We start from the raw sequence: 15,763 nt of genomic DNA on the forward strand, positions 1-15,763 counted from the left end.
TTTTCCTGGGTTTTGTTTTTAATTTCATAAATTTCTTTAGATTTTTTTGTCCATTTCATTTTCAAATGTGAATGTTCAGTCGACACCACACAAAATCCAACCTTACCCGATAAAAGATATTCATCTGTTGATATAAAATAACAATAAATTCATCAAAGGAATTAAAAAGAACAGCATGAAGTTCTCGCTCGTTCCTTGAATTGTCTTTTTTTTGTTTGTTTCTTCACAAGAAGCATCAGTAGCTTTTCCTCTTCCACACAAAGAGGGAGGAAACATGAGGACATATCTTATGAAAGTGATTGCAAAAATAGTGTTTGGATGAAACGAGTGATCTTGAAATAAAAGACGATTAGAAAGGAGGATGTTCAGTCCGTGGAACAGTAGGGGGCGACACAGGAGCGGGAGTTGACGGCGCGACAACAAAAGCTTGATGTCACGTTCCACTTGTGTTGACTCAGTTTATTTGTTCCCCCCACACGGAAAAAGGTGACAGAAGCGCTGGAGCGTGAAATGTGCTGGATTCAGTCAGAAGTTCTTCTCGTCTCACGAGTATCTCTCGAGACGCAGAGAAGTTTGGGCTCAACAGTTCCTCTGCTGTGATTGGCTCTCTCTCGCAGTGACAGTGACGCGACAAACAAAAAACGAAGGGAACTAAACGAAGAAGTGATGGAACACTTCCAGGGAAGAAAAACAAAATAAAAACAACAATTTTTCAATGTTTTCCATTTTTCTTTAAATATAGAGACGTCGGTATTTTTTCATTCCGGGGCAGCAGGTGAGACAGTGGACTCGTACTTCCTCAGAGAAGGAACGGATTCGTGCTCGCGCCCGACGTTCCTCCGCCTCCGACCGACCCGCCTGCTCCCATCACCCCTCCTGGCCCGCTGGCCGCCCCCATGATCAGCTGAGGAGGGGGTACCCCGGGCGGGTTCATGGGCGAGAGCCCGCCGTAGGCCATGCTCATGGGCCCCGGCTGCATCATGCCCATGTGCATCCCTTGACCTCCCATGCCCAGGTTCATGGGCGCCACCATGCCCACCCCGGGCTGCCCCAGCATGTGGTGGGGAGGCACGGGGCTGGCCCGGAGGCCGCTGAGGCCCAGAGACGAGGGCTGGGGTGAGATGGAGCTCATGGCTGTCGCTGCTCCGAAGGGGTTTGAGGAGGCAGGTGTGGGGGAGACGCCCCTGCTGGAGATGGTGCTGCCGGGGGTCACCGCCATCCCGGGGGCCGGAGATGATCCTGAGAAGGAACGACACTCGGGTGAGGAGGAGTAATACGAGCTTTGAGGCTCATGAAAATGAAAAAGTCACAAAATACAACATGTTGATAAAGGCTCACACTGAGTCTCGTTCTGCTTGAGGTTTCTGCCTGTTCAACACTGTCACTCATTGTTACTATATTATTATAAGACTTTCTTTTTTTAGTTTTATTAAAACTGTGAAGTGTCTTCAGATAACTCTGTTATTAATTGACACTTTAAATAAAAATTAAATCAACCAAAGTGTAATTATGCCAAATCGATTATAGCATTAGCATCTATTGTACATCATTATAAATCAGAAAAAAATATTATATAAATGCTCTTTTTATAGTCTTTCAAATTATTTGAGGCACAAACAAAACAAAAAAGGACATAATTAAAGGAAATGTATACATTGTTGATTATTATTATGATTATAGTTATTTTGTATCTTCATAATCGCAGATCTCTCTAACGGTTACTTTATCTACATTTTTTCACAACTTTTGAGGCATTACATTTGAGTAGTTTGTTGAAGAAATTCAAATGTATTCACAACTTTATTATTATTAATAAATATATTTAAAAAAATGCAAGCATAGACAAAGGGCCAAGAAGCTAAACACACAAGAACCTCAGTCTTTATTTACCTTCACCAAACTGCTATACACATTTTGTATATAAAGTTTGTACATAGAACTAATAATTATTATTATTATTATTTTTTAATAATTTGACTATGCTTAAATTGACAATTATTTGAACTTGAAAACTCAACAGTGTGACCTGAACAGCTCCCATAATGCTCTGCCGCCCAGCCAATCCATCCCAGCTGTGGATGACCTTTGACATGGCTACAGAGACGTAGAATTTAAATACAGCATTGTAGCGACCAATCACCGTGGGAGTTGACCATTTTGTCGGCACGATAAGTTAAGGTGTGTGAGATCATTAGCATCTCCCACGATCTGCGGTTGAAGTTTATCTGTTGTTTAATCATTTTCTGCAGCAACTAGTTAGTTTGGTGATACAAGTGTGTCTTAAATAGATCTTTGGACCTCTATTGTACTCTCCTCTGTTTGCCAAAAAAACCCTCTCCTTTTATTGCAATATTTACATTTGAAAATGATCTTTAGGGAATCCATCACCACATAAGAGCTGAAATAAAGCCACCAAAGTTGGCGGACTTCGGACTTTTAAAAGGCTTGAACTTGACTAATATTTGCGCTACAACATTCCTTAGAATTGGACGATCAAAATGAGCCTATTTCCGCCATTGTAGCTAAAAATAAGAAAGTATTTGTAGACGAATAAGACCAAAAAGTAAAAAATATCCAAGTGCAGACACAGGGCAGTAGGTGGAGGTCATTTTGAGTCCAGGAAGATCTGAAGGATCCCTGTACACCATTAAAAAAGAAAGTGTAGAGAGATTGTTGTAGGAGTGAACGAGGCTCACCTGCGTTCTGGAGGAAGGGGTTGTGTGCGGAGGACGAGGAGATGGAGGGAGGAGGCGGCTGCTTGGGTTTGGGTTTAGACGACACGAGTGAATCAAGATCCACCAGGGATGCGTTCGGACCCAAGAAGGATTCCGGGGTCTTCCGTACGGGCAACGAGGAGCCGAGAGAGGAGAGGTCAAAGGGCACCGGCGAGACCGTGCCGTCGCAGCCTTGCCGCTCGGGATCTCCTGAAAACAGAGAGACAGTGAAGTGGAGGTTCCTCGGGGAAAGGTTGTATCTGACGCACAGAGGGGGTGAAATGTCCCACTAGACAACTGAGGGTGTACCTGTGCCGTTCGTTTGTTTGGCCGGGCAACTCCAGAGGTCAGTGGTGAGAGGGTCAGAGGCAGGGAGGGCCCCGTCCTGTGCCCAGGGGTCAACTGGACCCCCAGATGAGGAGTTGCTGGGAGGAGCCGGCGTGCCCCAGGGGTCGACACTGGGGGGAGTCACGGCTACAGGGGAGGACATGGAGGGTGATGGCGGGTTAACACAAAACATGGAACACACGAGTCCACGATGAGGGACCGACAGACCTTCTTCTGCTTCTCACAGCCGAGGCTCGAGTCACACCTGTGTGTTTACGTCTCAGATTGACTTTTATCCTGAGAGTTTTTCATGAAAAAAAACAAAGACTAGAATCTCCAAAAGAGAACTCGAGGTGAGAAGAGAAGCCAGCAGCAAACCCTCCACTCTGACAGAAGGAAGATGATTTGCTGGTGTGAAGATGGCGTCATGAGGAAAGGGAGCGATGGCGTGAACACAAACAAGGAGCGCTGCACAGATGTTTGACGTCGTCAGCTGTTTATATGACAAATACACGCCCATTTTGTTTTCTTTCTACATTCCTACACGATGACAGATAAATTGAACTTCTAAATACATTCCCACAATGAGGGAAGAATAAATTAATTTCAAATAAAAACAACTAGTTTAAAATAAACCAATAATGAACGTGTGGAAGAGTCTCTGCCCCTCGTCGTCACACGCAAATGATGCGTTCAATGACTTTTAAGTTGCTATGGTGCGGTAATCACTTCTCTGAAAACTAAACATTGAATTTTGCGATATTTGTGAAGAAAGACAATATTCAAGTGAATTTGATGAGTTCACTGTTGTCTGTGTTTTCAATTATTTATTTTACACAGAGTTTTGTTTGTTACCAACTACTTCTAACTAACCGCGTATTAATTTTCCTTGAATAGATTGTTGTGCTTTTATAGTGCTCAGTTTTATTGTTGTTATTGCTGTACATATACCTGTATGATTAATACAAAATAAAAGTGTGACTTTTGAGCATTTTTAAGTTGCTAAGAGGAAAATAAATTTGACAAAAAAGTTGGTATCGACCTGTTGAGTCTATAAAAATGAGTTCTCAATCTACCTCTGTATGTTTTAGTACTTGAGGAGAAATAGAACCCTCTTGATTTAACGTGGACACAATGTGCTTTTCAAAGTGGCCGAAAATAAACAATAAAACAGTAATAATGGAATAAGATAACTCGATGTGTGTTGCTCAAGAGTGTCATGGCGGTGTTCCCCCTGAGCTGCGAATGAAGAAGTAAGCAGGACTGTTTACCCGAGCTTCCCCAAGGATCGACGTTGTTCACTCTGTTGGCCGTCTCACCCCAGGGGTCTGGGGGAGGAGCTATTGTGGGCGGGGCCCCTCCGCCGCCCCAGGGATCCGAACTCGTCGGGGATGTTGGCGAGGTTACACCCCAAGGGTCGGCCGTCGAGACGTTGCCCCAGGGGCCGGAAGCTGCAGGAGGAACTGCTGGTGGAGGAGAAGGTCCTGCAGAACCCACAGAGGCAGAAGCACCGGCAGAGGGACCCCAGGGGTCCACTGCACCCAGCTCCATCAAAGCGTTCTGCTAGGGAAGAGGGTTGACAAGAGCAGCGAAAGTTAAATAGGGTTGCTTCCTGAACTTTGTGTCTTAAGTAGAACTGGCTGAAATGATTTACAGAGAAACCAAAACATGCTTCGATAAATCATTTGATCAACTGTTCGTGTCATTTGGAGAAAATGTGTTGAATACTGGAGATATTTTGTGGTCACAGACGGGGACTCACTTCCCCCTCACCCCGACACCACGACCTCACACAATAAAAAAACAGCTTCATCTACAAAACCATCATATTCTTTCCTTGTGTTCAACTGTTCAAATTCGTTTCTCGACGTGGTTTCTTTTGCGCTCACCTCCTCTGGCTTCGTCTTCTCCCTCCTGCTCTCTTCGAGGGCCATTTGGAGTCGCAGGTCGTCACCTCTGCGCAGCCTCTCCTCCTGCAGATGATACACAAACCGAGGTCAGCAGCATGACACACACACACACACAAACACACACACAGACATGACAGCAGAGGTGGGAAAACATCAATTAAAGTGAATCAAGGTGATTTCTACTAAACAAATCGTGGTGTAATCAAGAGTCAAACGACACGTCTGCAGCTCAACACGCATCCGTGGAAGAATCATTAACCTCCTTCTCTTCGTGACCGTAAACAAAAACTAAAATTCGCCATCATCAACTTGTGGAACTGCTGACTGATAGTTATCAGTGTTGTGCTGACCGTGCAGTCCGGCGAGGACAGGGATCCGTTTTCAGCTTTTTAGCAAAGCACAGATTCCACTGGCTCAACAGTTCAGCACATGTATTGAGGGTTGAGGTCAAAATGTCTGTTGATTTCTGCAGTAGTGCAATAGATTTTCTTTTAAATATAATCTTCAAACTAGTGGCACAATTACTTTCCCTCAAAATAAATCAGATTCTAGTACTTGACAAACTTATTTTAAAATCTGCTTAAATCAATCAATAATAAAAAAAAACTTTCTAACATAGACTATCCATTCTGACACCAAAGAAATGAAACCATTAGCAGAGCAGTAGCAGGAGAGCTTTGGAAAGTGATGATAAAAACGTGCTGACAAACCACACAATCTCATTATTGTTCATTTAAAATTGAAGTCATGCAGATTTAGAGAAAAGTATTTGTTAATAATCATTGGAAACTCATTTGATTCTAGTAGAAAAATGGCATGACAAATAAAAGAACATGAATTGAAAGGTCTTGATCTGATCAACACTAGTTTGAGTCTGACAGAAGGAGAGACGTTTCACTGAGTCATCATCGCCCCTGACCTCTTGGAGCACCTCTCTGCTCAGTGTGAGTGCATAGCGGAAATCTGCATCCTCCAGCGGGTCCTTGCTCTTCTGGGGGAGGGGTTAGGGGTCACAAGTTGAATTCAGTATTGAAGGAGTAACACAGAAAGTATACTGCTGGAGGTAACGATGTATTCTCGGCCTGAGTAACCATTGATGGACAGATGTAGGTTCACTGCCATACAGTCACAATGAGCCACACATACTACCCTCCAAGCAAAAAGGAGCAGCAGAAGCCAGAGGTGCATCATTTTAAGGCATCTAATAAAATAGAAACCACGTATCAGGTATTGCTTCATAACAAACAACAACTGAAGATTGTGGTTATTTTATTTTAGAGGATTAAGACCCTTTGACAGTTTTATCGAGCGAATGTCAGATTGATGACAGGTCGTGAGATATGTAATGTCAGTGTCATCAGAATATTGAATGAATTTAACATTATATGTTGAAAGATCGAATTTGTGTCTTTAAATAAAAAATATGAATTATTTACAAAGTTTACGAATTTTCTTTTACACATACTTTAATATTCTTATTCCACCATTTATAAAAATAATCAATAACAAATGAATATTTTTTAACTTATAGCCTTCTAAACTATTGCCTGGTGATACTATTGCAACATTTTATATTGAATTTAAAATGATAACAATAGAAAAACTCTATAACTCTAAATGTAAATCCAAACTCTATATGTAAAAAATGTACTCATTTAGAAAATTTAGGAAATCTAATAATTTAAAAAAACTACTTCCAAAATCAATTACTCAATTAAAAAAAACAACCTTACAATATAGCAATTATTGAGCTTAATATATTAAAAATGTAATTCAAAGTGTTAAAAAAACACAATTTCAATTTATCAAATAAAGTTTTAACATTTCAAATTTGAAATTTAACCATTCAATATTCTGGCACTGATTTACTTCCATTTTTTAATTGTTTTGGATTAAAAATATCAAACCTTATGATTGAAAAAAAAACAAAAAAACATTTTGAATACATTACAATTTAAAAATAATATTTCAATTTTCAAATTATCGAGTTAAATTATGCAAAATAAAATTAAATGCTTAAAAAACTAAACAACATTTCAAATACATTTATTTTTTCAACATTTGAAACGTTAAATTCAACCATTCAATATTCTAATGACACTGATATACTTCGATTGTTCGACTTCTATCTGTATCTACAATTATGAAGCTTATAGCAGTGGAACACAACTTTAAAAACAACGACAAAATCACACATTTTTATGTATGTGAAATCTAATGTCATTATTTTACCGTCAGATGCAATTGAATGGAATGAAACTGGATATTTAACAAAAACAACTGATACATTTCCTCTCAGCATAAACACAAAACTCAACTCTTTCACATGCCTGTTTCGTTACCTGCTCTGCTTCTTCTTTGCTCATGGCCAGGGCCAGTTGGAGCTGCAGGTCTTCTTCTCCGGAGCTCTGAGGCCAGGCCTGCTCGGGGTCAGCTCCTCCAGAGTGAGATCCCAGCGACAGGCTGCCCCCCAGGCTCGGTGCTGATGGTGCGGAGGACGCTGGAGACGTGTAAGCATTTTTTCTCTTCGGGAAATTTGACAAGATTCATTAACGAGTCTTAAAATTACCACTGGAGGTCTGTGCCATCTTCTCTTTGGTTTTAAGTGCATGGATCCTCTCCTCTCTTAGTCTTTCTTCGTCCTTGAGCAGAGTCACCAACTGTTTGGCTTTCTCCCTGACATTCACACCCTAGAGTCAAACAGACAAAAGTTATTTTATTTACTCAAAAATCAACAGTTTACTGGAATGATATTAGAAAAGTTATTTCTTTATATAGTAATAAATGAAATAATTGTAAATAAATACATGTATAAGTACATAACTAAATTTATAAATGTGTGAAAAAAATACAAAAACAATCTGAAAACAAATAAAACATGAAATTTATAAATACATGTTAGATAAAGATAAATGCTGATATCGGAGGTAAATTATTTTTATATTTATTTATAAATGTATTTGTTCATAATCATGTCATTTACTGTCCTTCATATTATTCATCCAACAATTGTTAAAACACTCAAAGGTAGGAATGAAAAAAATAATGATCCATCACAGAAGATGATGAATGATAAAGAGAATTCCAGAAATATAGACTATAAACAAGATATACATTTGTACAGCCTTAATAGTTGAATTAGAAGAAAACTTTTTACATTTTAATCAGTTTGTGTGTGCGAGCGTGTAGAGTGTGTAGAGTGTGTAGAGTGTGTAGAGTGTGTAGAGTGTGTAGGGGTACCTGGTCCTTGCCGTCCCTGTCGATGTACTGGAAGTCCTTGAGCGTCTGCACGGCGTAAATGTTCTCTCTACACTGTTGGGCGACTCGTTCTGAACCCGTCTTAATCAAATACTCCATAAGAGTCATAGCCTGGGAACAAGAGCACGAACAAGGATGGATGAATAAAATATTGGCTCCTTTGCCTTTTTTGAATCTGCTTTTAAGCTGGTTTTTTTTAGCATTGAATGTTTGTTTTTTTTCTGAAAAATGAAATTCAATAATTTGTACATTAAAAGATTTAATTTGATTTTATAATTTAATTTCATAATTTAATTTATATTTTTTTAGACAGGGAGTTTAAAAATGTAAATTCAATAGTTCATAATTCAAATTTTAATTCTATATTTATCTTTTATTGATCTATAAATTTAACTCTTAATTATTTTTTTTAAATTTAATTAGTTATTTTATTTAATTAAAACAAATTCAGCCTTTAAATATACAAATTATTGAATAAAAAAAAGAAGAATCAAATGCTTAAATAAACAAGATTTCAATTAAATAAATTAAAAGTTTCAAAATTTGAAATGTTAAATGAATTCAATATTGTGATGACACTACATATGACATTATGATAATAAATCAAACAGCAACTTCCCTTGTCAACCGAGGGATTAACGAAACATGGTCTATATCTCCAGCAATTCTTAAAAATAAATGAGTGACAGCAACTCCTGGAACCACAGGACGTCCACACACCTTGTACACATGTCTCCAGTTCTTGCCGTGGTCGTTTAGCCGCTTCCACACCATGCTCATGATTTCAGAGAAGGCGACTACGTTGTACGTCAGGTCGGCGATCTCTGACATCAGGGAGCTGCTGGGACCCCATGGATCGTTGGATGTTGCTTCTCTTACCTAACAAGCGTTATTAGCCCAAACTTTATCAATGTTACACACAAACAAACAGACTCACATTTGGTTCAGTTTCATTGAAGTATAAACTGGTTAGGTTTTGCAATTCAAGAATATTGGAACAGAAACAAAGTTTTTATTCTAGTATTTAGAGCAAATACGTAAGTTTATATTAGAGTCTTAACTGAGAGACTAGTGTTTTATTGACATGTAAGCATTAACTTCACACACACACAGTATACAACACAGGGTTTGTTCATTCATTTAAAATAATACATTGTTCAAATGCAATTAAAATGTATATTTTAAATAGTTTTTTTTTGTTTTTAGCAATTTAATGTTACCATAGAAATTTCACTATTACAATAATAGTTCTATTCAATTAAAAAGGCTACTAAATGAGGAGAAAGATAAAAATATATTTTTTAATATTTCTCCTTTACCCGTTTTAACTCTGCTGTAGCACTTTTAGTATGACGAAAAGTGCAATATAAATAAAATGTATTATTATTATTAAATGAAAAATACTTAACTTAAAAAATGAAGGAAAAAAAACAAAAACATTATTGAGCTTTTTTTTTTTATTCAGTTATTTATAAAAAATAAATCAATGTTTCAATATAAAAATGTAATTATTCACAAATAATTATTGACACTACAAGAAATTCTTAAGTTGGTAATAAATGTTTCTGGCTCCGATTAATGCAATGTGAACATTTCTAATGTTAAATTCAACACAGAAATATTCTGAAAATACTTCCATCGTCTCTAATCCAGTTAATATATGAAATTTACAGTTTCTGATGGAAATAAATCCCAGATCATAAAAAGTAATGCAAAAGTATTTGGGAAATGTTTCTCCTTGAAGTTAACTCAGCACAACATGAAAGATATTTTGAACACAAAAAGATTGTGAGTGAGTGTCACAGTAGGAAACAGGAGAAGCGATGCATGTGATTATTGTCTAATGAGAGGAAGACGTTACACGAGAATCTATTACATTACAGTGTGTGACACGATTTACGACATGACAGTGGGAATGATCGGGACATGTGATAAGGAGAGTAGTACAACCTTGATTTCAGCCTCTGAATAGTTGTGGACAATGTTCTTTACTTGTCGCCGTAGCGATGAGGTCGACATGGCAACCGATGGGCCGTCGAGTTCTGTCGCAGCCTGACTGGTGCACAGACAAGAAGGGGAGGGTTTTGAAAACGCTGTTAATGTTATACAAAGCAAACACACGCTGGCTAAACGATAAAGAATGTGCGCCAATGTTGCCCGACTGTCGATGAGAAAAACAGCAATAGTAGGATTCAAGGTGCGGACAAAGACAAACATCTATTCTCCAGATCAGTGGCAGGACTCAAGAGCGGTGTCATGCACACCTGTTACACAAGAACGATGCTGAAATGGTGTCTCTCCTCTCCTGGGTTTCCGTCTTGTCCGTCACTCATTCACAGAGAGATCTTCCCTCAGAGGCTCTTGTCCTTCCGTGGCGACATCAGGTCCTGAAACCAGCCACGCAAAAAAGGGCAAAAAAAAACCTCCGGTCAAAACTAAAGAAGCAGATTATACTTGGTGAGCCATAAACAGTCAAAGGACAAAACAAAGCGGATATTCAAGCGAACTCAATCACATGACGCAGAATCCATTAGTGATCAATGTGGGAGACAAACACATGTATTGAGTTGCCCCCCCCCCAGCCAGGAAATAAAACAGTATAAATGTGAGATTCTTCAGCAGACTTCAAGAGTTCTTTCTCCGAGGAACTCACTTTATTCTGCTTATTCTTCACTTTTGTAATTTTAAATCCTTAGTGTTTTATTTGCCAAAAAAATATGCTACAGAAAGTGTTTGCGGGTACTCAAATTTGTTTTATTCGAGCATTATTTTGATGATGGAACCCAATATTTCAGTGATAACTCAGTGATGTTAGCCCACAGACACCAGAATGATAAGATTTATTTTAACAAAGTCAACAAAGTTAACATCTCAAGTTTGAAATAACCTAGATTAGGGTTTGAAGCCAAAACGAAAGAATCAATCACTGTCTTGGTAAAAGTTTCTTGATGGAAACTCTAGGTGGAGGTGGGGTTTTCTGAATTACACAACCACAAAACTTTGATGCAAGCCTACAAGTTATTTTTGTTTTTCCCCCAATCAGCAGTGACAACAAACACAAATGTGACAAAAAATGAATAATAATAACGGCGAGTAGCACGTAAGAAAACAAACATAAAACACCAAATGATATAATCAATTTTAAGACTCTTAGAGTCAACTGTGTTTATCAATCATGGAAAAATAGTTTCACAAAAGTGTACCTGCCGACATACATTCTGAAGTTAAAAGGATCTTTTTTTTCTCTTTTTTAAATAATGGGGATTTGATTTTTAGTTATCATGCCGGTACAATATGAGAAAAGTGGGACCTCCACAATAACAATGTGGTGCCACTTCAAGATTGTGTGACACATTTGGAAAATTGTCATTTGAAAAAAATCTTTTTTCAATAAATCTACAATGCCATACTTTAGACTTTACATTTAAATGTACTCAACTTTGTCTACCTTACTACTCACGGGAACCTGACTACTATTATTTATTTGTGAAGTTCTATCCATCCACCATTACCTATAGATAGATAGACTTTATTGATCCCTCTGGAGGTCTCCTTTGGGAAATTGTTTTTCCAGCACACAGCAACACAGACGATTCATCCATCCATCATCCATCCATCCATCCATCCATCCAAGGGCAAAGTTTGTAGTGTGCAAGTCTTCTGCATACGTCAAATAGGTCTTATAAATAAAGCACTCAAATGGCTTGCTAAGACTCCTTTGAAAATGTAAAAATAAAATGACGAATGTCATGAGGGACTTTTGAGGGTTTAAAAGGTCATTACAAAGAAATCACACATTCTTTCTGCGTGTGAATATTTTATAATCGTGATCCAATTAAACAGATGTCAGTGACAGTACTGTGATGTCACGAGTCGCTGAACTCTAGCGTGTATTCTTTTTTCGTTTTTAGGTAAGGCTGGGTATCAATTGAAAATGTTTAATACTGGTACCAATACTGATGCCTACCAAAGATCAGTTCTGATAAAAACAAAAGGACATTATGCATGGTACAAATCCTAAAAATCTTTTTTCAGCTTTAATAAGTTTCAACTCGGGAGTATTTTCCTTACAGAAAAAATAATGACAAATAAATCACTCAAGTCACTTCACAGTTTTTTCTGAAATCCACGCTAAAGTTTTGGTCACATGTATGTACCCAAGTTGATGCACGTTTGTTTTGATTTAGCTTCACTTTCATTTTTAATGATTTGTATTATGTAACCATGGTTTGATATCTAACATAATAATAATAAGGTAATTACTGCTAAATGATTAAATGTGTCATCTTATCCACCACCAAGCCAAAGATTTAAGATAACGTTATCTTAAATTATGATTTAGAATATGGTGTCAAGTTCAACCCAAATAAGAAAATACATTTAGTATGAAGCCCAGTTTACAAGAATGAGCAGATATTATGCGTTTCAGCAAGAGTGCTTGTAAATGGCTCACCAATAATGAGCAGAAATAGACAAGTACATGTTATATAATTAACTGTGAAACAAATATTGCCAACAGTCACTTGTGAAGCTTTAGTACAAAGTTCATGCACACTGACTTATCAGTGATACCAAATGCAAGATAAGCTTAATATCCGTCCGCCTGCCTTATGTTCACTCAGTGACAACCATGAAGTTGTAAAGATTGTTTTAAAGAAAACATACATTAGTTTTGACAGCCAATATCTATCTATGCGCAAAATTGTTTTTTAATAACTGTCACATAAAACAAACACTAGCACCTTTAAAAAAAGAAAATTAACCGAGTCTTCAACAAATATGACACTGTTTTAGCATAAATGTATTTTTTTTCCCTTGATTAAATGTGATTGTTGTAGTAGCTTTGAAACCTCTCACTGTATTTAACTATTTGGTTCTTATTGTAACTGGAAATCCTGATTGTAACAAATGTACACACACATTACTAGTTTGATCCCAGAAATGGGAATTTAGCAGACAATATTTGTTATTTTCACAAAAAAAAATAGCTTAGATAAGAGCTTTCACCATGTATTTTACTGAAGTCTGATAATAGCTCGATGAAGCTTCATGAAACAGTGTCATGTTAGTTAGAGATAAGTAGGTGGCGCCATCATTTTAAAAACCATGTGATGTCTATGAGTAAAGTTGTTCAAAACAAAGGAAAATAGTGCAAGGACCGCCATCTAGTGGAATCTGAAAATAATGACACTGCTTCATGAAGCTTCGGCAAGTGTCTCTTTATTTAATCCCTTTTTGATAATGACAATTAAGTAAGTAAGTAAGTAAGTAATATTTATTTATATAGCGCTTTTCAAGACCAGGGTCACAAAGCGCTTAGACAATCAAAACAATACTCAAAAAAGTACATACTTTAAAGATCAAGATAATACACACACTTAGAAAGAAGGGGGGTGTGTATTGTCATGAATCTGTTACATTTAACGATACATATAACAATACAGGGTCAACAATACGATATATTGTGATATATAATAATAGTGTAGTAACAAAGATATTTGTGTAGTATTGTCCAGTACTTGACTCTGGTGTTGCAGAATTTACAGACCACATGACTCTTGAGGAAGTCGTAACTGTCGAAACAGCATTTGTTTAGAAACCAAAATATGTCCAAACATCAGCTTATAAAGCTGCTGGAGTCACTGTATCCTCTCGTCCTCAGTCATCATCGGGATATTGCGGGATTCCCTTATTACTTTAGCCGTGGACATACATGACTGCTGCCATCTAGAGGCCTGAAGATTAATTGCAACACAATAATGAACGCCATATTTGCATGTTGTACATAGAAATGAAAATTATTTTATTTAATACATGATTTATTTAAATATAAACCATTAAATAATTACGATAACAATATATGATTTGAAAGCAAAACCAAGAGAAGATTAATCAAATGTAAATATTGACACAGTATCGTCACAAGAATATTGTAATATTTAAGTGTACAGATATTTTTCTCACACCCCTATAAGAAAGCAACACATCTAGTTGTTCTCGGGGAGTTTATAGCTTTATTTCATCATCGATCTGTGGTCAGCAAGTGTCAACATTCGTGTCAAAGCTGTAGTTTAGAAGCACTTTGACATCAGGTATGAACATGAAAGTGTGTCTCATCCGAAGCTACAGCATGTAAGACTTTATTCTTCAGAGGTAGAAGAGCCTGGTCAACGGTGACTCGTGTCAAACAAATAAAACTTGAAGGTACCTACCGGTGCGACTCAAATCTCTTGCTAGCAGGTTAGCTGGAAGCTAGCTGCTGCTAGTTAGCTGTAAGCTAGCTGCTGCTGCTAGTTGGTGACTGTCGAGGCGACACAGCGGCAGCTTCAACAAGGACATTTCCTGCAGTTAGCGGAATTCAACCGCTGAGATTGCCAGCAAAAAATGACACGCAAAAAAAAGCGGCGACAACACAGCGGAACAGAAATCCAAAACAAGTGAGTACTGACCCTGGTGGAGCCTGTACGAGGAGATGGCCGAGTTTCCGCTTCCGTTGTCGGCTACAGGAAAGACCGCGCCCCCGCTGCTCTGGTCCAGGGACCGTCGGCGTTAAAACGCTCGGAAATGAACAGTTTTTTAAAATGCATGGAAACTTTCATGAAACGATTGATATTAAAGTCAGAAGAAAACGTCTTAAATTATCAGAAAAGTTTAATTGCCAGAGTTATAAACGACACGGTATTTATTTATGGTTATAAATTAAAAGGATAAATGACTATAAATACTATAAATTAAATAAAATGTGAGGTGTAAAAATAAAACAAGATCAACTCAATTAAAGTGGAATTTAAAATGAATGATTCATTTATAAAAATAAATGTATTTAAACATAGACATGCAGAATGAGTTCTTCAACTGTGATCATCTGATCCTGACAGCAGTTGGAATAATTTTTTTTTATTTTTTAGATAAGGTGAGATGTTAAGATTGAGTGACGATCAAGTACCGAATCTATTCCACAATCTCAACATGTATGTCTAAGTTTGTTAAAATTCTATGTATCTAAAAGTCCAAGACTGTTTGCAGCACATAGACAATGATATTCAGCCTGGTTCAGAAAAGGTCAGATGTTTGGATGATGCATTAAAAAGCATCGTTTTAAAATAAACATCGTAATAATAATACAATGTCCCCAAATAAGGTGAAGCGTCCAGTTAAAGGGTGTATGATATATATGTATGTATCAGTGCCATCAAAAATATTGTTTATACATATACTGACATTTTGTTTGTTTTTTGTTATTTTAAATAAAATGTAAAAAATATCTATAATATTTTTAAATAAATGCATTTTTTTACACATAAGGTTTGATATTCTAATTCCAACAATTAAAAAATATTCTTTCTAAATTCAAAATTATTCATTCGTTGCCTCTTATCGTGTCAATATATGAAATTAATTCATGATTAGTTAGTTTTAACTTGTTAAGATTAGCTTCTCATACATGACAGGCTTGAACATCATACGTCGGCGGTACAGACATTACAGTCATTACAATGTTGTTTACATTCATTTCATTCAGCTGTTCACTTTAAAGTCAACGTTGGAACTTCT

At 37.3% G+C, this 15,763-nt stretch overlaps 1 protein-coding gene across 8 annotated transcripts; it reads right to left on the bottom strand.

Annotated features, from left to right (window-relative positions):
• Positions 1-14,720, bottom strand: epn1a (epsin 1a). 8 transcript variants are annotated; one of them, XM_087806232.1, is made up of 14 exons: positions 14,659-14,684; positions 14,422-14,533; positions 10,474-10,596; positions 10,160-10,265; positions 8,930-9,088; positions 8,192-8,320; positions 7,521-7,641; positions 7,294-7,451; positions 5,871-5,942; positions 4,931-5,014; positions 4,313-4,604; positions 3,024-3,188; positions 2,697-2,924; positions 1-1,239 (listed from the first exon to the last, which is right to left on the bottom strand). In XM_087806232.1, exons 4-14 carry the CDS (start codon positions 10,226-10,228, stop codon positions 800-802), a joined length of 1,917 nt encoding a protein of 638 aa, XP_087662358.1. In that variant the 5' UTR covers positions 10,229-10,265; positions 10,474-10,596; positions 14,422-14,533; positions 14,659-14,684; the 3' UTR covers positions 1-799. The 8 variants fall into 8 exon arrangements, with proteins under 8 accessions (XP_087662358.1, XP_087662362.1, XP_087662361.1 ...); XM_087806236.1 differs by lacking the exon at positions 14,422-14,533 and having other exon boundaries at positions 10,160-10,261; positions 14,659-14,720; XM_087806235.1 differs by lacking the exon at positions 14,422-14,533 and having other exon boundaries at positions 14,659-14,720.
• Between the last annotated feature and the right edge of the window lie 1,043 nt (positions 14,721-15,763).

The sequence above is a fragment of the Callionymus lyra genome, chromosome 13 (assembly GCF_982586985.1).
Source record: "Callionymus lyra chromosome 13, fCalLyr1.hap1.1, whole genome shotgun sequence".
Lineage (NCBI taxonomy): Eukaryota > Metazoa > Chordata > Actinopteri > Syngnathiformes > Callionymidae > Callionymus > Callionymus lyra.

Excerpts from the sequence above, each read along its gene's own strand:
- epn1a (XM_087806236.1), bottom strand. The coding sequence starts at position 10,228 with ATGTCGACCTCATCGCTACGGCGACAAGTAAAGAACATTGTCCACAAC. Across the intron at positions 9,089-10,159 it reads ATTCAGAGGCTGAAATCAAG|GTAAGAGAAGCAACATCCAA; the intron begins GTTGTACTACTC and ends AACGCTTGTTAG. Across the intron at positions 7,642-8,191 it reads ACAGGGACGGCAAGGACCAG|GGTGTGAATGTCAGGGAGAA; the intron begins GTACCCCTACAC and ends GTTTGACTCTAG.